This window comes from Misgurnus anguillicaudatus, chromosome 8 (assembly GCF_027580225.2).
Source record: "Misgurnus anguillicaudatus chromosome 8, ASM2758022v2, whole genome shotgun sequence".
Classification (NCBI taxonomy): domain Eukaryota; kingdom Metazoa; phylum Chordata; class Actinopteri; order Cypriniformes; family Cobitidae; genus Misgurnus; species Misgurnus anguillicaudatus.
The window spans coordinates 16,846,321-16,871,710 of NC_073344.2; the positions used below are offsets into that span (position 1 = coordinate 16,846,321).

The following is a 25,390-nucleotide window of genomic DNA, read 5'->3' on the forward strand; positions in this document are numbered from 1 at the left end:
CACACTTACTAAATGTATATTACAGCATTGTGTAGTAATACTTATAGTGAATTAATAGTACATATACTTTAATTATTGCTGTGGTAAGGTTCAAAAACTCTGAATTACTTGAGATTGAGAAGTAAATTCTGAAGAAAATTAACTTGTATTATTATAGCTAATTTGGATTTGGTAGAAAACAATTTTTTAAAATAAAGTATATGTACATTTTGTTATGTATATAATTTTTTATTAAAGAAATATTACAAGAGTTACGGTACACATATGAAGGTCCGCCTTCAGAGACACTCGTTTAGCGTATGTGTGATATCGGCGCTAAGCTGCACGGCATCGTCTTCTTCATCATCACAGCACAAATGAAGTATGGCTGCACACGACAAATATATCCTGACGATTTAACCACAGCCATGGTTAAAACGTTTCCACGCCGACGGGACACTTTTAAACCATGAGAATTCATTGCAGAATCGTGACGATCGCGATATGTTTCGGAGTTTTCCTACTTTTGTACTTTTTCGGGGGGAATACTGCGGACGAGCCGCCGTTGAAAGAAGTTGCCAAAGAAAAACATTTCCTATCCTCGCGTGATATCGAGGACATTGCACGGATAAAAGAAGCGAAAGAGACCAACGGAGAGCCGCAAATACCGCCGAAACTAATCCGCAAACCTGACCGCAAAGAGCCGAAGTTAAGAGGGGGAAATGTCATCGCAAAGGCTCGGTAAGATTCTTCAAGTGTATTTATGCTAGTTTAACATGAACAAACTGAAAAAATATGTAACTGTGTTTGTTTACGATGTTTTATTTATTTCTGACTATAATTTATGTGTTATTATTATACGTATGCATATATTACAAATGATGCACGCAGAGAAAATAATGCATGCAGTAAACGCACGATTTTCTTTATGCACCCTACATCCAGCTATTTAACTCCTTGTTGATATATAAACACGGCAGCAATTTAAATAAGCGTGTCTAATTTTAGTGCATGTTAAAATACAAATGCATATTAAATATAATGCATGCGGTGAATCAGTGCACGTAATGAATGCACGATATTCTTGCCTTAAATTCATCAATGCAACTCCGCCACGTATTAACTAGGCATCAGTTTGATTCTCAAGGGCATTTTTGACCTCAGAGTAATACAATGCAGTCAAGCTGCATGCAAATCAATGCTTTAATAATAAATTCCAAATCACTGACTTTATTGCACAACCTGTCCAACAAGACCTGCCTGCCAAAATTCTGTTGTGACAATGCCATATTTGGCAAAATTGTTGTTTTCAATAAACTGAGTAACTGATTGTGCAATAGATTTTTGTAATGCAAGGCAAAAAAAACATGCATGATAACATCTTGGCAACCGCATGCAAATAACATTTAAGACGTTTTTGATCAGAGCAAGACAAGCAAGACTCCCGTGACCTCCTGCTTACATCTCAACCACGATTATCTCTATTGCATTTTGATTATTGCTTTATTAGAAAGGTCACCTTGAATGCAATTGCCTCGTTCCCAAAGGGTCGCATAAGCTTAAGCAACAAAGGACAAAATCAATAATGTGTTGTTCTGAGTGAATGCACACAGTCCCTTGTGACTCTACAGATGGAGTCGTTTATTCATCAAGACGGTCCGCCTTTTTCTGGGACATAATTAAAAGGAGCTGTCGCTGTCCTTTAGGTGAACCAAATATGGGTTAATTTGTACCCGTTTTTTTATTTCTGTAAAAAACACCTGAAACATACCCAAGATGATTAGCTGGTTGTGGGCTTAGAGACCAGCTAAAACCAGGCAAAATCAGATTAGACCATCAAGCTGCTTTAAACAGGTTATTTTCAGCAAGAAAAGCAGGTGAATATATAGACAGATTGAGCCTTTTGTGGTGCTATTTTGATAGTACAAAATCAATAAGGATAACGTCTGCACAAGCTTAATATTCATTGCTTGCTCTCTATCAGCAGGGATGTTATCGCTAGTTTGACAGCTGCACATAAACGGCACTAATTGTGGCTGTGAGATATCTCGACACTTTGACCCTTCTGGTGGGTTTCCAGCAGTGATCTGTCTTAATGTCCACACCCCGGTTACTGTTCATTGCTGATAAACCCACGATGCATTGGGCCTGTGGCAAATTAGTTAAACAAAGCCATTTCACAAACCGGCGGGATGAGAGGGTGTGATTTGGAAAATGGCTCTATGTATTTAATTTTTGGCTCCCTGTTTATCTCCCAAGAGGGGGGAGCGGCGAAGCTCTGCACAACCTGTTGTTTTATTTAGAAGCGATTAACTCTTCCGCACAAGTTTGTCCTTTTTTAAGCGCATCCTCCAGACGTGCTTCCTGCCTCACTGGTGAAAAACAGACAAACGTGTCTGGAATGATGCATCACATCACGTTCCGGGGGCCAGCAGGGTCTATTTTGTTGCTTTAACATACACAAAACTATTGATCCCAATCTGTAAACTGCTTTTATCTGGTTTGTACAGATATTTTGAAGTTTCGGGTTTATGGTCAAGTTTTTAAAGGGGACATATGATGTAATTTCATGTTTTTCTTTGTCTTTGGATTTGTAAAAGCTGTTTGTGCATATAGAAGATCCGTAAAGTCGCAAAGATTAAGGTCTCAAACCCAATGAGATATTCTTTCCAAGGTGAAGGCTCATTTACGCCAAAACGCCTCAAACAAGTTCCCACATATCTATCTCACTGTGTGGGAAGATTTGCATAACACCACCCAAATGTATATGCAAAGAAAGACGTAACTTTTATTCCCGCTGTAGTATTGTTGCTGCCGCCGCCATGTTTGTAAAGAGGCTTTGGGAGCTGGTATTACAAATATGGCCATATTTTACATTTCCGCCACACGCTTGAGATATTTGGCCAATCACAATGAACTGGATAGGTCAAAGCACATCACATTAAAGCGGGGCATAGAGAAGCAACAATAATGGCAGTATGTGGAAAATAATGTTTTTTGAACCCCAAACTACATAAACACATTGCATTACACCAAATAATGTTTTTGTTTTATTAGAAAGGATATATGACTAGGGCTGTCACGGTTATGAAATTTGGCTGATGGTTAATTGTCAAATAAATTGTCATGATTATGACAATTAATTGTCTGTTTTATTGCTTTGACATGTAATTTTTGATCATGAAATAATTTTCACACATTGTTGTGATTATTTAAATTAAATATTTTGCAAGGTTTACCTGGCAGTAAATATTAATAAACATAAACACATGTATTTTATTGTTATTAATATATCTTTATTTTTATACATTCATTGCAGCTCCCCCTTGTGTTTTTTAAAGAGATGTGCAATCATTGTGGTGATCCAAAATCATCACGATGAGGTCAAACTATCACGATGAGACAATTATTTAATCATGACAGCCCTATATATGACCTCTTCAAACAAACAAAAGTAGTGCAGTGGTGCGCTTGTAGTGTAGGACAAGTTTTATTTTAATAGTTAGACTGCTGTTATAGACAGATTAACGTGTAGTGTTGGTCTGAAATGACGTGTCAAATTTATTTATTAAGTTTGTCGATTCGCATGTGATATGTCGATGAATCGTCTATCCTCAATGATCCACAATGTTTTGTATTTTAATGTTTCTGGTTAGGAACACAAGCCTGTCAACAGTTTCAGGCCTCAGGGGTGAACGCTAAGTATAAGGGATGTACCAAAGTTTTGGCCGCTGAAATTTTTAGACTGAAAATAAATGGCGCTTAGTGCTTGATTTCACTCATACTGCAGACGTTATCACAACGCCACACAACAAAGTGCGATCTTGACTGCAGTGTGCATTTTGGTGTGTTACTTTCAAAAATGTATTTTTGCAACACAGATTTATTTAATTAATTAAATTAAAAGTCTAATATAAATACAATAATTAAAATGTAAATATATATTTTGGGGTTTTTGCATTTTTAGTTTTCGTCCAAGAATTTTCATTTCGGTGCAACACTGCTAAGTAGTATAGCTATAGTTAAACTAGATTAGTAACTGATTCATAATAAAATAAATCGATAAATGAACCCTGTCAAAAAATAATCTTTAGTTGCTGCCATATAAGGTTTTTGTTTTTATGTAAGCAGTCACTTTCTAACTGCACATATTGTATGACGAATTTATCGACTTTATGCGTTCATGACAGGAGGTGAAAAATTGTGACTTTGTGCAGTCAAGGTTAGTAAGTGATTTTATCACACACTCACAAGTCTCATGTTTAAGTCTTGTAATTTTACTTTCAAAATTTGAAAGTCATGAGTTCCATTTCCAGCAAATGCATAAATAAAAAATCTCAAATCCTTTTGGATTAAAGGGTGCATACATGTAACACACATGACCAAAGAACACCACTGCAGTCTTTGTAGCAGGAGAAATAAGTATCAACTAACAGTCCAACAAATATTTCGCTGTCATTTGTAATGCAGCTGTAACTAAAGGCAGCTGACACATGGCAGTTGCATTATATGAAGCCATAAACATGTCGTGAATGGAAGAATAAGAGCCTTTTCTTTGTCTCACTCGCTTTCTCCCCATAGCCTCTCTTTCATATATCTCTTGCAAACAGTTTCTGCACGTAAAGCAGAATATATTATTTCCGTTTTCCTCTGTGCTTGCCAATGAATTGACTTCTAGTTTGCAGTCTTTGAACTGGAGATGTGAAACTAACTGTTCACTGCAGGCTTTGAAAGTCAAGTATGCTACGCAAAAAGCTGGGCAGATGTTCTGAAGAGGAAGAATGTGCTAAGAATTTGGCCATAGTGTATGAAGTGCATAGCTTAAGGAAAAATGCTGGCTGAATTTAATACACACAGCCTTGAAGGCCGGCCTTGGAGCATCCAGCATATTCAATTCTGATAATGAATCATTGGACGTTTCACTGATGTCCTACCAGTTATATAAGTCACTAGTCTACACAGATTAACAGCAGTGGTTTACCAAATATCATAAAAATTTTAAAGGAAATCTCTTGCTTACTCTCTAAAAATGCTGGGGGTTTTTCAACCCAGTGTTTGGTCAAAAGGGGTTAAATTAACCCAGACTGTGTTTATATTGGACCCAACGATGGGTTAAAATAATCTCGCATTTTGGGTTGAAACAACCAAGGCAAGCATATGTGAGTTTTAATAGTTGGGTTATTTTCAACCCAGTGTTATGTCAAAAAGGGTTAAATTAACCCAGAAAATGTTTATATTTGACCCAATGATGGGTTAAAATAACCTAGCATTTTGGGTTGAAACAACCTAACATAGGGGTTATAATAGCTGGGTTATGTTCAAACCAGTGTTATGTCAGAAAGGGTTAAATTAACCCAGAAATTTTTTATATTTGACTGAATGATGGGTTAAAATAACCTAGGATTTTGAGTTAAAACAATCCAGCATAGGTGGTTATAATAGCTGGGTTAATTTTAACCCAGTGTTAGGTCAAAAAGGGTTACATTAACACCGAAATTTTTTATATTTGACTGAACGATGGGTTAAAATAACCCTGGATATGGGGTTGAAACAACCCAGCATAGGTGGGTTATTATAGCTGGGTTATTTTTAAACCAGCGTTAGGTCAAAATGGTTAAATTAACCCAGAAAATGTTTATATTTGACCCAACGATGGGTTAAAATATCCAAGGATTTTGGGTTGAAACAACCCAGCATAGGTGAGTTATTATAGCTGGGTAATTTTAACCCGGTGTTAAGTCAAAAAGGGTTAAATTAACTCAGAAAATGTTTATATTTGACTGAACAATGGTTTAAAATAGCCCAGGATTTTGGGTTGAAACAACCCAGCATAGGTTGATTATTATAGCCGTGTTATTTTTAACCCAGTGTTGTCAAAAAGGGTTAAATTAACCCGGAAAATTTTTATATTTGACCAAACAATGGGTTAAAATAACCTAGCATTTTGGGTTGAAACAACCAAGCATAGGTGGGTTATTATAGCTGGGTTATTTCCACCCCAATGTTATGTCAGAAAGGGTTAAATTAACACAAGAAATATTTATATTTGAACACGATTGGTTAAAATAACCTAGCATTTTGGGTTAAAACAACCCAGCATAGATGGGTTATTTTAGCTGGGTTATTTTTAACCCAGTGTTGGGACAAAAAGAGTTAAATTTCACAGAAAATGTTTATATATGACAAAACTATGGGTTAAAATAGTCAGCATTTTGGGTTGAAACAACAAAGCATAGGTGGGTTATTTTAGCTGGGTTATTTCCACCCCAAAGGGTTAAATTAACACAAGAAATGTTTATATTTGACCAAATGATGGGTTAAAATGACCTAGCATTTTGGGTTAAAACAACCCAGCATAGATGGGTTATTTTCAACCTAATGTTAGGTCAAAAAGGATTAAATTAACCCAGAAAATAAGTTAAATTACAACCCAGCGTCTTGGTTCGTCCCTTTTGGACCCAACAGTGGGTTGAAAAATAACCCTTAATTATTTAGATTGTGCTGTAAGTACTCAAATTGTGTATGCATGTGAATTTCTACAAAACTCATTTCCATTTTCAAAAATAGATGAGCTGGGATAGTAATAAAAAACAGCCAAGCATAGATTTAAAATGTTTAGTACTCCTAAAACTGTACAGTACAAATTGGTTTCATGAATGGCAAGATTTTACAGATCAGTAGTTTAGGCAAATGGTGTTTTATATTAAAGACGCTAAAATGTGTAATTTATTTAACTTTTTGGTCACTGCATTCTTTCCATACTTCCATGTGTGTTTATTTGTATTTGAGTATAAGTGTGTTATATAAGTGTTCTTTTTTATTCTTGTAACCAGGGACTTTTCTTAACAAGTAATACAATATTTATTTCAGCCTTCATCTGGGTTAAATTTTTCCAGATGTACCAACTCATACTACAAGAATTTTTATAAGCTTTTTGAACATTTTGTTTGGATTAATGAAAAGGGCACAGACTTAAGCAGGGTATTAATCATATTCTGATCCCTTCTAAAAGGTAAACATCTCTGAATCCTGGACAAATTATCAAAGTAATGAAAAGATTTAATCTTGTTTAATATCATTCAGTGCGGCTTATCCATGCACTTCCTGTCGCCTAATTGACTGTGGTGTAAACAAGGAAGGCTTTTCAACAGGAAACTTGCCTTCAAAATCACTCTTCAGACCTCTATTATTAGACATAAATGGCAAAAAATCTGACAGGTATGGGGATATTCCCAATTCTTTTTCTGTCTTCTGTCTGTTCTTTATTTCCCTCCTGTTTGATTTAAAATGGGAGTGTTTGTCCTTGGCCTAATGAAAGCTTTTTGATGTCAGTCTGAAAGGCTTCATGGCTCCTTTGCAGTGTGATTTTGCTTCCTCTACTAAAGCCTAGGATAAATACAGGACTTTTTTCTCCAAAAGGTTGTCTACAGGCTTGAGCTTAGCGTTAGAGAGCTTTACATCCCCGGAGTGATCGACTTGAATCACAAAGACAAACACCACGCCAATAGCCATTATGCAAGAAAATATGAAATTTTAAAGAAAGCACTACTAGGTCATCCAGGTCATGATAAGGATGATTGTTACCCGTGTACACACATCTGCTGATATGGATTCTGGTGTAATATATTTTTGGAGCGAAAAAACTCAATAAATCAATAATTTAAGAGAGGGTTGTCTCATGGTTTGACCCATCTGATGTGTGCCAGATGTTTTTGTTGTTGATTTCATGGTTTCAAAGGACTTCAAAAATTTTTTTTACCTCTAGGCAGAAAAGTGAGGTGGGGCGCCCCGGGTTGAAGGTCACCCGACCAGAGGATGTCATGCACCTGGCAGTGGTGGCATGTGGGAACCGTCTAGATGAAACGCTTACCATGGTCAAGTCGGCGCTGCTCTTCAGCATTAAGAAGATCAAATTTCACATATTTGCAGAAGAGGATCTAGCTGAACAGTTTCAGAAAGGGGTGAGAGTGGACACTAATATTTGTTCTGTCCTGCGGTTTTTATGATGATAGTAATGTCAAAGTTTTGCTTTTTTAATTTGTATAGCGTTCCTACTTTTGTTTTTGACGTACATATTTCTATGTATATTTGTGTGGTTTTTCTCAGTCCTACAATGGCTATGTTTACACGTACAAAAAAATTTTGTCAATCTGTCTGAATTTAATCCGATTGCAGGTTACGACTGTGCAGTTTACATGGACCCTAAACGTTGCAATCTGATTAAAATGTTCGTTTACATGTAGGGCTGTCACAATGATTAAATAATCGTCTCCTTGCGATTGTTTGACCTCATCGTGATGATTTTAGATCACCGCAATGATTGCACATCTCTCTAAAAAACACAAGGGGGAGCTGCCGCGGCTGTATAAACAAGACAGTATCAGATTACTTGTCAAAATATGTGTTATGTGTATTAATACTTACTGCCAGGTAAACCTTTCAAAAGATGTAATTTAAATAATCTCAAGAATATGTGAAATTATTTCATAAACAAAGAAAAAAATTTATGAGAATTAAATGTCAAAGCAATAAAATAGACAAATAATCGTCATAATCGTCAAAGCCCTAAAACGGGCAATTAATTGCCATAATCATCACGATTTATTAGGCAATTAACCGTCAGCCAAATTTCATAACCGTGACAGCCCTATTTACATGTACATTCTATAAAATCCGAACCAAACGTCTGCGCAAGCGCACAGTCAGGGTTGCCAGATTTGCGTATCAAAACCAGTCTAATGGACGTTCAAAACTATCCCAGAAGTATCCCAATGACTGTTCACAGCCCAAATACCAATAACTACCCACAAAAATATCTTCTTGCTAAGACAATTTAATAGTATCCAAAATCTGAAGTCCGCAAGTACTTGGCAACGCAGTGCATAGCATCTCTCGCAAAGTTCACGCTTTATCTCTGGATAAATTTACAAAGTCAAAGTTGGAGAAAGTTGTTCTTTAGGTATAGGGTATGAAAACACAATTCTGTGACGGCGACAGGCACGTTGTTTTTATTGCTATATTTAATGTTATGAAAGACATGAGCCTTGCGAAATGTACAGCGTGTGACCCCATTACCTTAATAATGCGTGTTGCCATTGCCTTTCTTTTCTCACCACAGCAGGAAAGATATCGAAAAGCTATATTGTTACATCCAACCTTTATAAGACATCGTTTGATCTTGGGTTTTGTCCTTGGGCCTGCACTATGGAAATGAGAAGAAAGGCACTGTCATATTTGTTATTCATAAGATTCTACTCAAGATAATTTAGCAGCTTCTTTCAGCAGTAGTTGTTTGGGTACCAGCTGGAAATGACAAATTTAATAATGACCCCAATTTAATCTGTCAGCAACTGAGTTCCCAAGAATAACAATGTTGCTTTGGTTGGAAAAGCAGACACCTTGTCCCAAACTGAGCCAATATATTCTTCCGGATGCTCAATCAAATATTTTAAGATTGAAAAATTAGATAAGTTCACATTGAGCCACTTTGTTTAGTTGATTTCTTCATGCTGTGTGTCTTTTAGCTGACACCTGTCAACGTTTAATAAATGTTTGGATGCTTATGTGTAATTTGCTGTTTACCAAAGTGTGACGGTCTTGACGTTGACTGATTCATTCAATTTCCTCTCACAGTTCAGCCAGTGGCCTCGGACGGCATCCTCAAAGTTTCAGTACAGCATCTATCCAATCACGTTCTCTGTTGGGAATGCCGAAGAATGGAAGAAACTCTTTAAGCCATGTGCCGCCCAGCGGCTTTTTCTTCCTGTAAGACCCCATTGCAGTTTTATTTTCATTTGTCTGTATCTGTAGCCACTAACCCGACTTATTTTTTTGGATATCAGGTTATTCTGAAGGACGTAGACTCGTTGTTATACGTGGACACGGACGTCCTCTTCCTTCGTCCTATGGATGACATCTGGAAGTTTCTGAAGGATTTCAATAGCACTCAACTAGCTGCCATGGCCCCTGAGCATGAGATCCCCAAGATCGGCTGGTATAGTCGCTTTGCAAGACATCCCTTCTATGGATTGACAGGGGTCAATTCAGGGGTCATGCTTATGAACCTTACAAGGATTCGTAGCACTCTGTTCAGGGTAAGTTGAAATTGTGTCTTAATTTGAACTACCCGCATGGGTGGCATGCAATGCGATTAAACTGGATTGCTTCCATTATAGTCAAACAAGTTGTCGACAGATTTGTTGGGTGCGCTGTATCCTATCCAAACATTACACAATACCGACAATGAATAAAATGCATATCTTTCAGATGCAAAACTCTCTTTGAGTATTATCTAAACAGTTTACATGTCAGGGCGCATTTTTGTTGAACCGCTTAAGTGTGTTGTACCTGCTAACTCCACCCACTGGCAAATCTTATTGGTCCAAAATTCCTTTAATAGTTGTATTTTAAACTTGCAAAAAAAAGAAAAAACGTTTTATAATATATCACTTTTTGCGTTTTGTAATTATCGTAATTGCCCATTATTCGTTTTACTACATATTCTTTCTAATTACTTGTTTTCCTCTGCAGTTTATTTCTCTTGCCAGTTAGCTTAGGTTTTGCTTTCAAATCTCTTGATTTTTTTATCGCATTTAAACCTTGTTAACCTCAGGCTGTTTTAAGCAGACAGAAATGAAAGTCTACAGATTGTCATCGCTGCGAGAGTGGTTGGCAGCAGTCAGGATTAGCATATTGCTGTTACTTGGCTGAGAGCTATAATTTTTAACCCAAGCACATTTTTAAGATTTTCCGAGGCAAGAAATTGTTCCCTCTGAAAGAAAGCCCAATTTCCATATCAACAGCTGTCCTAAAAAGTGCCTGCCAGGCTCAGTGTTGAGGAAAATAACCTGCCACTATTGATTTTACAGAACAGCATGATCGCCAGCGGTCTGTCATGGGAAAATCTGCTTCACCCTCTCTATCAGAAATACAAGAACCACATCACATGGGGAGATCAAGACCTCCTCAACATCATCTTCCACTACAATCCAGGTATATATGTGTTTGTAGATACAGTAGGTGCGATGATTGTTTCACAAACTAAAAGCAATGTGTTAACATGTTTTTTCAGACATGTACCATGGCAAAACTATTCTATTTTTAAATTCATGACAAGTAATATATGTATACCAGTTTATTTTTTTAGATATGTAGTTAAGGTTGTGCAAAACTATATCTATATATTCAAAATTAACTAGTCTGTGGGTTGCCCGACGTGTTTCCTAGGGGTTTTTTATGCAGGACATAGTATTTGTGTTAGGCAACAGCTGCACAAAGCTCAGAGGAATAGAACAGAAGGTAGGGGTCTCTCCCAAGAGAAATGTTATAAAAAGTTGAACTATTTTTAAATGGACACATCTGTCACAAACACTCACATCATATTACTCAAAAGACAGCACTGGAACAATCAAAGACATGTCTATTTACCGTATATGACTATGTTGTACTAGTGGTTTAAATGGGAGGAATGATGCTAACTGAGTCCACACTTGGCAGCCATATTTGCAACCCTCCAGGCAACTGTTTTAGTCATATGAAACCAAGTTCTGGGCAAGGCATATGTTTCTAAAACTGCTTGTTAAAGGAATAGTCTACTCATTTTCAATATTAAAATATGTTATTACCTTAATTAAGAATTGTTGATACATCCCTCTATCATCTGTGTGCGTGCACGTAAGCGCTGGAGCGCGCTGCGACGCTTCGATAGCATTTAGCTTAGCCCCATTCATTCAATGGTACCATTTAGAGATAAAGTTAGAAGTGACCAAACACATCAACGTTTTTCCTATTTAAGACGAGTAGTTATACGAGCAAGTTTGGTGGTACAAAATAAAACGTAGCGCTTTTCTAAGCGGATTTAAAAGAGGAACTATATTTTATGGCGTAATAGCAGTTTTGGGAGTACTTCGACTCGGCGCAGTAACACCCTCCCTCTCCCATTATGAGAGTGAGAAGGGGAGCGGACTTTTCAGGCGAGTCGAAGTACTCCCAAAAGTGCTATTACGCCATAAAATATAGTTCCTCTTTTAAATCCGCTTAGAAAAGCGCTACGTTTTATTTTGTACCACCAAACTTGCTCGTATAACTACTCGTCTTAAATAGGAAAAACGTTGATGTGTTTGGTCACTTCTAACTTTATCTCTAAATGGTACCATTGAATGAATGGGGCTAAGCTAAATGCTATCGAAGCATTGCAGCGCGCTCCAGCGCTTACGTGCACGCACACAGATGATAGAGGGATGTATCAACAATTCTTAGTTAAGGTAATAACATATTTTAATATTGAAAATGAGTAGACTATTCCTTTAATGTCACAATAAAACAAGGTATTTCTGACCAACAGTAAAACCAAGTATACTATATTTGAAGAGTTTGCTTCCAAAACGCGATAAACGCCTTTTTTATTGAGTTACTGCCACAATAAGTATTATATCAGGTCAGTATTTAAAAGTAAATATTTAAATCTGCTCAACAAATCACAGTGCATAATTCCACGCATTGTAAACAAACAATGGCGGCACGTTGAGTACACGGAATCCGGTTTTCCTCATCTACTATGTACTTTGTGATCAACAAACAAACAAAAACAAAATAATACTTTAATGGCATGGATAAACCTGTGGTGGTTTTCTGTGACGGAGAAGAAACATAAGCCATCAACATCTAATAATTTACGCGAGAGGCACTCGGGAGATGGTTGCTTGTTCTCCCGACAGCATCAAGCTTCTGTCATAACACATTGACCCCAGGGGATCTTATGAAAAACTTTCCATAATTTTACTCAGTCAACAAAAAATCGAGCAGGACCTAAACATTTTACAGCTGATCGCTGTAAAAAAAATGTAAAGCGACGACATCCCAAGTATAACCGCAGCAATAACAGTGTTTTTAATATGACAAAGTAAGTGTTTTGGTTAATGCCGTTAATGTTTATTTTTTAATCAGTGTATATCGCTAGTCAACTAAATGAATATAACATGGCAAAGATGAATGCACATTTATATATTGATTCAATAGATTTATAACATTTTGAAAAAAAATTTTAATGGATTTATTGCATTTTGTGGAATTTTTTTTTTTTTCGTTTTTATAATAAATATCTGAAAATCCAGTTATGTATTTGCATTTTTTTATGTTTTTATAACCAAAAGATGCTATGTGAAAGTTTGTAACAGAAACTTTCTTGGTATAGAAAACACGTTTTTTACCAAAATTAGTCAAAATGGATTTATTGCGCTTTGGAACCAAACTCTTCATTTTGTTTCTTAAGCTATATTGCACTTTAGCTAAAGGCCGAAGTATGGTCCATTTTTTTTTAAGCTTACACTATGGTTGATTTTTGATACCCCGCGTACATTGCACATGTGCCTACGGGGGAATGTAATATGTAGCCCAGAAGATTGCATACGTATAGACAGATTGTTTGACGCATGCACAAGTCAAATAAACTATACTTTGCAAGGCTGTGCATTCGATTGTGCGCGTACATTCACGTACAAGTAAAAAAACCGGCTGCTTCAGCAGTAACAACATAAACAAACGCAACTTCCGATAATGATCGATACCAGTAGAGTCAATAAAAGAGTAGTTTATTTTTGATAACAGGCTAAATAAATAACAAGTAGATTATCAAGCGTATTAAAAACTACACTGAGCTAACGTTATTGTGTAAAATGAATGTATACAACGTGAACACGTTTTGTCGAGCAGGATAATTTTCACAGGTTAACACAACTGTTATAAATTTTTAACTCTAAGGGGGCGTGCACACCAACGCTTTTACGCCCGCGGCCGGCGCATGTTTTCAATTCATTTCAATGGAAACTCAGCGTTTTTCAAATAAGCCAGCAGCTAGCGTTTTTTTCCGCGCTCCGCGCTGAGCGCCGAGAGTTGAGAAATGTTCAACTTTGGAAGAAAAGCTCCGCTCGTCAATGTCAGTTCTCACGCGCCGTCCAATCACAGTGGAGGAGGGGCGGGACATTACCTCAGCAACCAACCGGCTCGCAGCTGAAGTATCACAGCTACCAAAGCTCTCAGCTGAAGAAAGCTGGCACTCAGCTGAAAAACAGCTTGCATTCGGCGTCCTCAAGGCGTTTTCAGCCGCGTTTAAAAGTTTTGGTGTGTCCAGCCCCTAAATGCGTTTACTAGAAATGAAAAGCTAACACTAGGCTACAAGCGAACCTCACCACGTTCTGTTGACATCAACGTCATCACCACCACCAATCTTACCACAGCTCTTTCAAACCTTATTAAACACATTTAAGACATGTTCCCTGATAAGGAATTACTCGGTGGATGAATCTTTGTTGGGAATTGTGCCCATGTTGCATTGTTTTTGAGATTTTCACGCGGGATGATGATGTTTAAAGTCCCAGACAAAGTCTGTAGTGCCATCTAGAAATATTTTGGAAAATATCTTGGGCGTATGTTAACCCAAGATCTTATTTAGGGAGTTTAACTAAAACCCTATTCAAACATCCTATTGACTTTGGGTCGGAACCAGAAGTGCTAAAACGTCCCTAGGGCACTCTGTGGAGCATTACACTTTTTCCGGTTGATGGTAATCTGGTCCACTTTACTAAATGACCAGCCATTTGTTGGACAACTATTCAGTCTTTGAGACTCATCCTATATTTATCATGATTAAATCTTCACAGTGTCATGGTACCACCACAGTGCATGTGAAATCTGCTTTGTAAAAATTCATACACCTACTTATATTCTTTATAATCTCACATTAGTTTGTTCCTTGATCCAGACACCAAACAATACAACACCAGTCATTGTGCTGTTCCTTGCAGGCTTAAATGTAATTTGAAATGCTGTTATTTTTCTTCTGAAGACCTGAGGCTTTATATCAAATCCACACACCTACAAACCAAACATTGCTTTTTCGCTGGGCTAGAAGTGACACATTTTTGCCCTCTTCCCGAAAAAGACCTAGTTTGACATGGGAAAGTTTTTACAGCTTTGTCTTTTTCCTCGTCTTCCCGAAAGTAAGGTAAACACTCCCGTAGACCTGAACAGGTATGACAGATACTGACATTTCTAAGGGTTGTAATTAAGTGAGACTTGGCAAGCACAGCGTTTGAGACTCAACTGTAATGGAACGCGTCCAGTACACTCGTACAATCACATGCGCCAAAAATAATAACGACTGTATGTCAGGTACGTGCAAGCACAATTAAATTGACCTCCTCCCAAAAATAACAGACAGTTTCAGTACAGGTGGGTACAGATATTTTGGGAAAAACGTGTTTGAGCGAGTCTAGTAAGCAAATGAGCTAAATGCATTATAATCAGGGAACTACACTAACCTTTTCCACTGGTGGCACTTGCGCTACCAACTTTTTCAGTTACTGGCGCAAAATATGATTTGGTCGCACATATTTTTTTCAAGTTATATTAAGGCGCTCTGGTTAATAATGAACAATAATGAAACTGTATTGCATACAGATATGCTTTTTATTTTACTTGCCATCTTTTAAACCACATGCCGCCTTGTTTTCTTAAACGTTGCAGTCAGTGTTTTCCACAGATCTGAAATTTACTTGATGGTGGTAACCGGTAAAAAGGGCAATCATTACCCACTGACAAATAATGGTCTACTATAGACCGTTTCAGCAGTAACAACATAAACAAGCGGCTGCACGTAACTTTCGGTAAACTCCGCTAAGAATAAATAACAACAAAGTTCTTTAAACGTAGTTTATTTCTATAACAACCAAAACAACATCACATAGATTACCTAGAAAACCAAAACATTTGTTATTTTCGACGAAGCGTTTGTTCAAGAGATCAGTTTAGCAACTAGTCAGACCATTAAAAAACGAAACCGGAAGTAAGGTTAGGATCCAGACGTGTATCACGTGCGTCCGATGAAACCGTCTATACATATGACGAAGAACTAATAATGTGTGACACAACACAATACTTTGATTTATTGAAAATTAATATTAATTTCACATTATATTTCATTAATCTAAACACTCCAAACTTTCTTTGCCATTAACAAAGCTGACACTGTTTGTCAAAGCACCACGAAAACACTTACTGTTTTTGCACTGATATATGAAGCAATTAGACCCCTTTTATCAAACTCAATATAATACAATACTATGTATAGTATATTAATAGACAGTGCAGGTCTATAGATTATAAATGTGACTGTTATGACTGATGTTATAATGGTAATAATTTCTATTAAATAGGCACTTTTACTGCTTCTGCTATATCTTTCTATTTCTCTCTTGTCGATTTAAAAAGCTTAATCCACTTATCATTTCAATAATATTATTCCACTTATTTTATTTTCAAATCTACTTTCTGTCAATGGGCTTGACATTAGCACTGCTTTTTTGCTACAATCTGTGCAAACTTAATATGGATATGGTTTTAGAAAAGATATGGTTTATTAATAATAAGATTATTAAAAACATGTGAGAAAGAAAACGCAGCGCGTGGTCGTAACAAGAACCATCGCCATAGAAACCGAAGGCACGCTAAACTGCACTCGAGCTTTAGCGCGGTAGCGCTCATGGCCGTTTTCCGATCGACTCGGGTTATAAACTCAATATTAATCAGACTTGGGACCCAAAGTAATTAAACTAGGACCTAACCGGACCCGACAGACCATTTAAAATATAAACCCGGAACCATACGGGTCCCGCGTCCTCAGTGAAGAAAGACCTCTGCTCAAGTTCAGAAACATGGAAGACACTGCGCTTGCGTCGCGTCGCACCCAATTCATTGAGAAACAGCTGAGCACGCAAACGCACACTGATAGGGAGAGACACGACGTGCTTTCACGCAAAATGAAACCAACGTGTTGATGGCTCAGAGCACGTTATAAAACGTATTCTTAAAATCCACATTTATGTTTTAATAAATGCTCATAGTAAATCATAGCATATTGTCTAAAACATTAGGTAGCACATTTGCGACCCATTAAAAATTAGGGTCGCAACGGCAGTTCAAAAGGTCGCATATGCGACCATTTTGGTCGCAGTGTAGCTCCCTGATTATAATAATAATATAAATTAAAGCTGCAAGCAGCGATGGAAGGGCCCTCGCACGCATGTGCACCGCTACCCTATGGCATTAGTAAAGCAGTGAACCAGGGGGATATGAATTAAAGTGGGTAAATATAGGTGGATATTCAAAGGACAAAAAATGTGCCACACCGCCTGTGTGCAGCAGGTGGCGCTATGACTGTACCTGATTATTGTTATATTGACGTGTTCAGGCCGGGACCCTTAACAAACTTGTGAAGTCGGGGGCAGATCGGATAATGTATGCCTGAATTACAACAGCTTCCTGTTTCATGGGGAAATATCACACTTTGCCAGGCTGCCACAGACACGCCCTTCAACGAAAAGTCAAGATCTTCGTAATTTATCACGGCAAAGGGCTTAACATCAGTCTGACCAAATATGATGATGATTTGATTAAATCTCTAAGAGCAGTAAATCACAGCGTAAAACATGGCATTTCCTGCTACCTCTAGGTGGCGCTATGACTGAAGCTGAATATTGGCATTAAAATGTGTTCAGGTCAAGACCCTTATCAAACATGTGAAGCGTGGGTCAGATTGGACATTGTATGCCTGAGTTATAACAACTTCCTGTTTCATGGCAAAAATGTCGAACTTTGTCCGGCCGCCACGGACACACCCTCCAACGAAAAGTCAAGATCTCCGCAATTTAGCATCGCAAAAGCCTTTAGATGAGACTGACCAAATATGATAATGATCGGATTAAATCGCTAGGAGGAGTTCGTTAAAGTGCGACGCTTGGAAATGTCAAAAAATGACAGAGAAAATTCAAAATGGCCGACTTCCTGTGGGGTTTAGAGCTTCGCTCCAAGAGACTTTTTTCTAGGTCTTGGGGTGCTTGATGATCCTACCAAATTTCGTATCCGTATGTTTTTCGTAGTGGGGGGGGCTGTTCTCTTGAAATTTTGCAGGTGGCGCTATCGAGCCATTTCTACACGCCCACTTCTGACGCCTATACTACATGTAAATTTTCACCACTTCTGACGCGTGTGCAAATTTTCATGAGTTTTCGGGTATGTTTAGGCCTTCAAAAATGCGATTCATTTCGGAATATAATAATAATAATAATAATAATAATAATAATAAACGAAGCAAAAACAATAGGGCTTTGCACCCACGGTGCAGGCCATTCTGGCCTGCTCCTCGGTGCTCGGGCCCTAAATATAGCTGCAAGCAGCGATGGCGGGCCCACGCACGTTTATTTACCGCTACACGGTGCCTCCGCGAAAACGATGCACGGTGGGCAAGTGCATCAAGTGGGTAAATATCGGGGGACTACCCATTAAGGGACTGTAGGTAAATGAAACCCAACATTTTAGATAAACGGGGGCGCTAGTGAGCCACTAAATAGACACGCCTTTATCTGACGTTTTTGTCAACACTTAACAGCCGACAACTCTGATGTGTGTGCCAAATTTAAAGTTAATCTAAGCACGCCAAGAGCCTTAAATAAGCCTGAAATAAAAGTAAAGTTTGACGCATTGCCATGGGAACAGCGTTCGAGATGTCAAAAATTCCTTCGCAATTTATCATCTACAATGTCTCGGCATCATGTTGACCACTTCTTGTGTCAATCGCATGAATCCCATACGAGGAGTATTTAAAGGTTCACAGCATGTAACAGTCAGCCTTAAATATGCTGGAAAGTGAAAGCAAAGTTTGACGCGTTGCCATGGGAACAGCGTTTGAGATATCAAAAATCTTTTCGTAATTTATCATCTACAATGTCTCACCATTATGTTGACCACTTCTGGAGTCAATCACATTATTTCCTCAGGAGGAGTATTTAAAAGTTTACCGCATGCAGATGTAAGGTTTTAATATGCCTTAAAAACGAAAGTAAAGTTTGACAGGTTGCCATGGGAACAGCGTTTGAGATATCAAAAATCCCTTCGCAATTCATCATCTACAATGTCTCGGCATCATGTTGACCACTTTTGTTAACAATCGCATGAAAATCCTAGAAGGAGTATTTAAAAGAACATCGCATGGAACTGTGAAAAAAATCACCTTTGTGACTGACACACTTCCTGGCGCCTGGTGGTGGCGCTCTACCCGGGAGTCACAATAGGCACATCGATGCGATCGGAATCTTTAGACGAACAAACATCCCGCATGGCATCACAATAAGATATTTTTTGCCTCAGATATTAGACACTTCCTGTTTCTCTGAATTCGCCATGAATTCGTCGCCTCGCCATGGCGAAACCGTTCGAGATATCAAAAATCCCTTCTCAATTTAGCAAGTCCAATGTCTCGACATCATGTTCACCACTTTTGGTGTCAATCGCATTCATCCTCTAGGAGGAGTATTTAAAAGTTCACCGCATGCATTTTTTAAACAATCCAAAATGGCGGACTTCCTGTTGGGCGGAGCTAAAATGTTAGAGGGCGAAAGTTGTTCGGGTCGATGAGATCTATATGTGTACCAACTTTCGTAAATGTGCGTACATGTTTGCCCGATCTGTGCACTACTGTTTGTTTTTGCATTACAGGGGGCGCTACAGAGCCCCCGTGCCACGCCCGTGTTCCAGCCTTTGTCTGTTCGCAATGACGAACGACTCTAACGTCTGTGCCAAATTTCAAGAGTTTTCGAGTATGTTAAGGCACCCAAAATGCCCAAAAGTGTTAAAAAAAATAAAAATAAAAATAAAAAAAATAATAATAAATTCGAGCAAAAACAATAGGGCTTCGCACCTTTCGGTGCAGGCCATTCTGGCCTGCTCCTCGGTGCTCGGGCCCTAATTATAATTTGTTACATTTATATAGCGCTTTACATTAGGGATGCACGATATATCGGCCGACATATCGTTATCGGCCGATAACTGCTTATTTTTAATATTATCGGTTAACGGTCTGATAGCAGAATTAGGCCGATAAATGAAAGCCGATAAATTATGGATTATTTTGGTTTGTTGAACCACTTCAGTTGCTCATTGCTGGGCATGTGAAGTTTTGATTGGTGCTTTCTGTGACATAGCACAAAGATGACACATGTTGCGGGATTAAGAAGAGTATGCTAGTCTAGCGTAGCGTAAGGGAGTTTTTCATTGTGAAATTAATATGAATATTTATCGGCCTATATATATCGGTTATCGGCCCCCAAATATAAAGAGTTATCGGTATCGGCCAAAATTTCCATATTGGTGCATTCCTACTTTACATATAAAAGGCGGGATTCTTCTTAACCACCACCAATGTGCAGCATCCACCTGGATGATGCGACGGCAGCCATATTGTGCCAGGACGCCCACCACACACCAGCTTATTAGTGGAGAGGAGACGGAGTGATATTGCCAATTAGTATATGAGGGGATGATTATTAGGCTAGTGGGCAAGTTTGGCCAGGACCAGGACCCCTACTCTTATTCGAAAGACATCCTGGGTTTTTAGAGTCAGGAGCTCAGTTTAACAGCTCATTCGAGAGGACTGTGCTTTTTGACAGTATAGCGGCCCCCTCACTGTGTTAGGACCCACACAGACCACAGGTTCAGCACCCCCTGCTGGTCTCACTAACACCTCTAACTTTTCCCAGGAGATCTCCCATCCAAATACTCACCAGGCTCAATCCTATTTAGCTTCAATGTGCAACCAGTCTTGGGCTACAGAGTGATATGGCTGCTGGCTCCCAGCATAATAATAGCCCCATTAACCTTATGTTATGTGTGGTTTGAGTTAACCGTTGTTGTATTATTATGTGTCCACAGAGTGTCTTTACATATTTCCATGCCAGTGGAACTACAGACCGGACCACTGCATGTATGGAAGCAACTGCAAATCTGCAGAAGAAGAGGGTGTGTCCGTTCTTCACGGTAACCGTGGAGTTTATCATGACGACAAGCAGCCTGCATTCAGGGCGGTGTATGATGCTATACATGAAGTGAGTTGTTCTCTTTCTATTGAACTTTGATTAAATTAAAGCAAGCACATCAGCATAAACTGGGTGCCCAAGTAAGCACACCGAAGTTCCAAAAGTATAAAAAAAAGACTTATTAAAATGTGAAGTTTCTGTAAGAGTCTATTAACTCTTTCCCTGCCATTGACGAGTTATCTTGTCAATTAAAGGCGGAGTGCACAATGTTTGAAAAATGAAAAGAAAGTCGGGCCTACTACCAAAACACACTTGTAGCCAATCAGCAGTAAGGGGCGTGTCTACTAACCAACATCCTTGCCGGGGTTGCGTATGTGTGGGGCGGGTCTATCAAAAGAAGGTCCAGATTCTATTGGGGTAGGGGCGTGTTTGTTTAGGTGATTTCCAATGTCAACATTGGCTTTTTAAACATTGTGCACTCCGCCTTTAAGAGAAAACATTTGCATGAAAAAACGTGTTCCTGATAAATAGCGAAAAATTATTTAGTAATTATTAACACATTTATAAATTATTTATTATTATTTTCAGCTTTTTGCTAAAAAAATTGTATTTTTTACGAAAAATACCCATATTTAAGAGCTTATAAGCAGAGGAAAAAATATAGATGGGATGAAACTTTTTTCCCGGTTTGTGTGTTTCAAAAATCAGAGGGCCTGTTCTTTCATTTGATATATTGTATGTTATATATTTATAGAAGAAATTGTTTCTGGAAGGCATTTTTGAAACTCACAAAAAGTAAAAAAAAAAATGCTGGCAGGCAACTTTTCAAAAAAAGGCTGGTGGGGAATGAGTTAAAATGTTGTTTTTATGTATTTTTTGGCTTTGTTGTGCCAGCATTAGCTAACCGCATTACCACCTTGGGTGTGCATTATTTTCAAATAATTCAGTGTCCGGTTGTCAATTATTCCGTGCGTGTGTGTGTTGTTTAGGATGAAGGGTTTAGGAATTTCAGCTGTTTAATATGTAACTCCCCCTTTTTAAAGAGGCCAAAAGTAATGTAACAGTTGACTTAAAAGCTATTTTATGGATGGGTATTGTCTGTTTGTTAAATAATTTCCTCTTAATTGAAGGATGTTAAATGTCTGAAGTTAATTTTAAGTGTGGCATTTGCATTTAGAAGCTATGGCTCTTAACCCACATCATGTGGTTCAGGGAGATCTTCATCCAAGTGAGAAAGACCATATTAAGGTTTCAAAAACACAACAAATCCATCATTTAGACAGGAGGAATATTAGTAGATGCCAGATCAAAAAAAATGGTATATTCTGAGAGAAAAAATAACACGCTAGTGAGCTCGGCAACAAAAAATTCTGGATATCTATCATGGTGGATGATAACATTTTCCTTAATAAAGAAAAACCCCTTCAGAAGATTCTGAAGCTAAACATAAGACAGTATGCAGACCTTGACCTGGGCCCACAGTAGAGCTTCCAACAAGATAACGGTCCAAAGCATACATCAAAAATTATCAAGAAAAGTCCAGACCTAAATTCAATAAATAATTTGTGGAGGGAACTGAAGACCAAAATGATGGCAAGAAAGCCTTTCAACCTTAAGGACATGGAGATCTATGCAAAAGAGAACTGGTACAAAATCCCAGTGAAAATGTGCAAAAACCTTGGCACCAATTATAAAAAAAAAACTTTGACAGCTGTGATGAAAAGTAAATCGCCATTGATTATCGAGAAAGGGTATGAATAATTTTGGACATGGGACATTTTGTCAAAATGTAAATAAAATAAAAAAATAGCTCATATTTTTAATTAATATCTCTAACACAATGTCTTGCAGTCTTTGCCCACTTTCTTGTTTAATTTCCAACCAGAAGATGCCTATTTGTCAAATAAAAATTCACCATATTTTAACATTTGGCCTGGGTATGAATAATTCTTAGCACAACTGTGTGTGTGTGTATACATATTTGTTAATGTGACATAATATTGCAACATCATTTTTTATTATTTTATACATATATATATTCTCTTTAGCTCTATAAAATTAGCTCTATATATTTAGCTCTATGTATTTGGTTGCCTTGCCATAGCGCTTTGTACATCTGTACTTTAAAGCAAAATGGAGTATTGTGTTGCACATTGGAATAAACAGAGGCGATGCATTGTGCATTCACAATACAGTCTCCTTGAAGATCTCCTTGAAGGCTAATACCAGGAAACTCAGGAGGAAACCTTTTGTCTTGTAAAATCAAATGATCCCATCTGCTGTGCTGATCTTACTTAGATAGGAAACATAGACCTATATAAAGCTTGTGCCTATGTAAACCTCCACCACATTTATTCACCTGAACTCTAATTCTATTGTTTTTTCTTTTCTTTTTCAGTATCCTTTTGACGAGAACCTGTTCCAGTCTTTGTTTTTTCCTCTTCAAACCAAGTTCTTAGATACAGTTAATACCCTTTGTGGAAGAATCCCACAGGTGTTCCTCAAACAGATAGAGAAGACCATGAGGGCCGCTTACGAGAAAAAGGTCATCCGCCACGTTCTACCGCCGCATGAGTAATAAATCTTGAGGGCTCTTTCAGTATCAGAAGGAAAAATCTCTACTTGCTGCTTGGATCGGAGTGGATATTTAATGCAAAATGTGCGAGCTGCATGTGGTCCACCAGCCTTGGTCTGAGGGTCATGAGCCAGAGGAGTTTGGACTGGATTGCATTTTAATCTTTGGAGTACTGAGATCAAATTTGATATTGAGCTTCAGTTTGGCTCTTGAGAACGGGTATGTTGGGAATGACTCGGTAGACGGATGCAGCAAAAAAATGAATGCCAACAAGACTATATTTTAAAGTAACCAAGTGCATTAGTTTGGGTCACCAACCACCTGAATGTTTCATAAAATTATTTAAAGATTATAAATAAATATTATGAACTAAATGCGCTCTTAATATTGGTTCAGAGCCATTGTTTTTTAAACTGTGTTGTACCATTTTTCAACATCTGGTTTATTATGTGCAGCATTTAACTTGGTGAACTCAAAGTGGCTACAACACTTTGTGCGTAATGTTGAAAATAATGAAAATAAGTGTAGCCATAAAAATGAATGTAGCATGCACAAACAACTGAAGAGTACTAACATGCCAGCATTTCAGTAATAGTTAAATAAGCACACTCAGTTGAAAACAGACCTTTTATTTCAAAACTCAAAGATGATTCCATACAGATGAATAAAATAAAAATGTTTCTCTATTTTGGTACTACAAACCTATTATAAAGGACATGATGATAAAATTGTGGTAGATTGTCCCTTTGTCTTGACTTTTACGCTTTTATTTTTGCGAGAGCACGCTGAAACTGGCCAAGTTGTGTTTGATGTTCATCTTTAATGCACAGGTCTGCATTTTTAAAATATTTTAGCAATATCCACTCTGGCCAGATTTAAACACAGAATGGGAATTTATGTAATGAAAATTTAGTTCATCTGCCAAAGTGTGACAAAACTAATGCCATTATTTAAAGTAAATAAGCTTCCACCACACTTATGTGTAGATCTTCCCATGTGTTTATTCATCATGACAGTATTATATAAGGGCAAACAGCACTTTTGTAATATGTCGTTTACAGTTAAGTGCACTTTTGTTTTTATAAACATTGTATTGATGGGGAGAACATCAAATAATAAAATAAAAATTAGGTTTATTTACTAGGGAAAACTTCAAGATCAGTTTGCATAAGAAATATAGCAAGATCTTTTCAAATCTATTTCATAGTCTTCGTTTTTAATTTGTTGACTTTGTTGACTGTGTCTCTTCTTGTGTGTATGGGAGTGTGATGTCAGTGATTTCAAGAATGTTTCTGACGTGTTTGTCAGCACCATGTGCTCAATCTTTATATGTGTGACCGTTTCCAGCATCCTGTCACTGGTCTGGGATCAGTGATGAGATTTTTTTTAACTGGAAACTCAAGGAGACTGTATTATATCTCGTGTTATTTCTGTGTAAGAAATGCACCAGCTATTTGCATTGAATCAAATATGCTTTTCTGTCTTTCTGAATGTCTTGTATTATTGTCCTTTTATACAAAAGCGTGTATGTCAGAAATGTAATAAATGAGAATGCATTTAAATTAATATTGTTTTAATCTTTTTCTGTTTACGTCCTTTCTGAAATAGACTTTGCATAGTAAATCCATAAAGCTGCAATTAAGTCATATGACATGTATGTGTGGCGCTTTTAAAATAATAACATTTTAAAAATATTGTGTTTTATAATAATTAAACAAGTAATTTATATGAAATTTTTCAAACAAAATTATAAAAGTTTGAGGTTGTGTGGTAAAACTTAGTAAGCTGTCTACATTGACAGCATTTTTTAGACACACCTTTGTTCCATCTAGAGTAGACATCTTTTTTTTATTGTACACTTTATTTGCAAACAGTTCAAACTACTAAACCTTAAAAGGGTCTAGGAAATTATGAGATTCGATAATCCGCTACATTGGTTATGGTTGCATGAATATTTATTTTATTTTATTTT

The 25,390-nt window shown here is 37.5% G+C and overlaps 1 protein-coding gene across 1 annotated transcript; it reads left to right on the forward strand.

Moving 5' to 3' along the window:
* The first annotated feature begins 289 nt into the window (after positions 1 to 289).
* gxylt2 (glucoside xylosyltransferase 2) lies at positions 290 to 24,984 on the forward strand. The gene is made up of 7 exons (XM_055213084.2): positions 290 to 720; positions 7,745 to 7,940; positions 9,613 to 9,744; positions 9,822 to 10,073; positions 10,848 to 10,971; positions 20,740 to 20,912; positions 23,242 to 24,984. The coding sequence occupies exons 1-7, from the start codon at positions 449 to 451 to the stop codon at positions 23,419 to 23,421; spliced, it is 1,329 nt and encodes a 442-aa protein (XP_055069059.2). The 5' UTR covers positions 290 to 448; the 3' UTR covers positions 23,422 to 24,984.
* Positions 24,985 to 25,390: the final 406 nt, after the last annotated feature.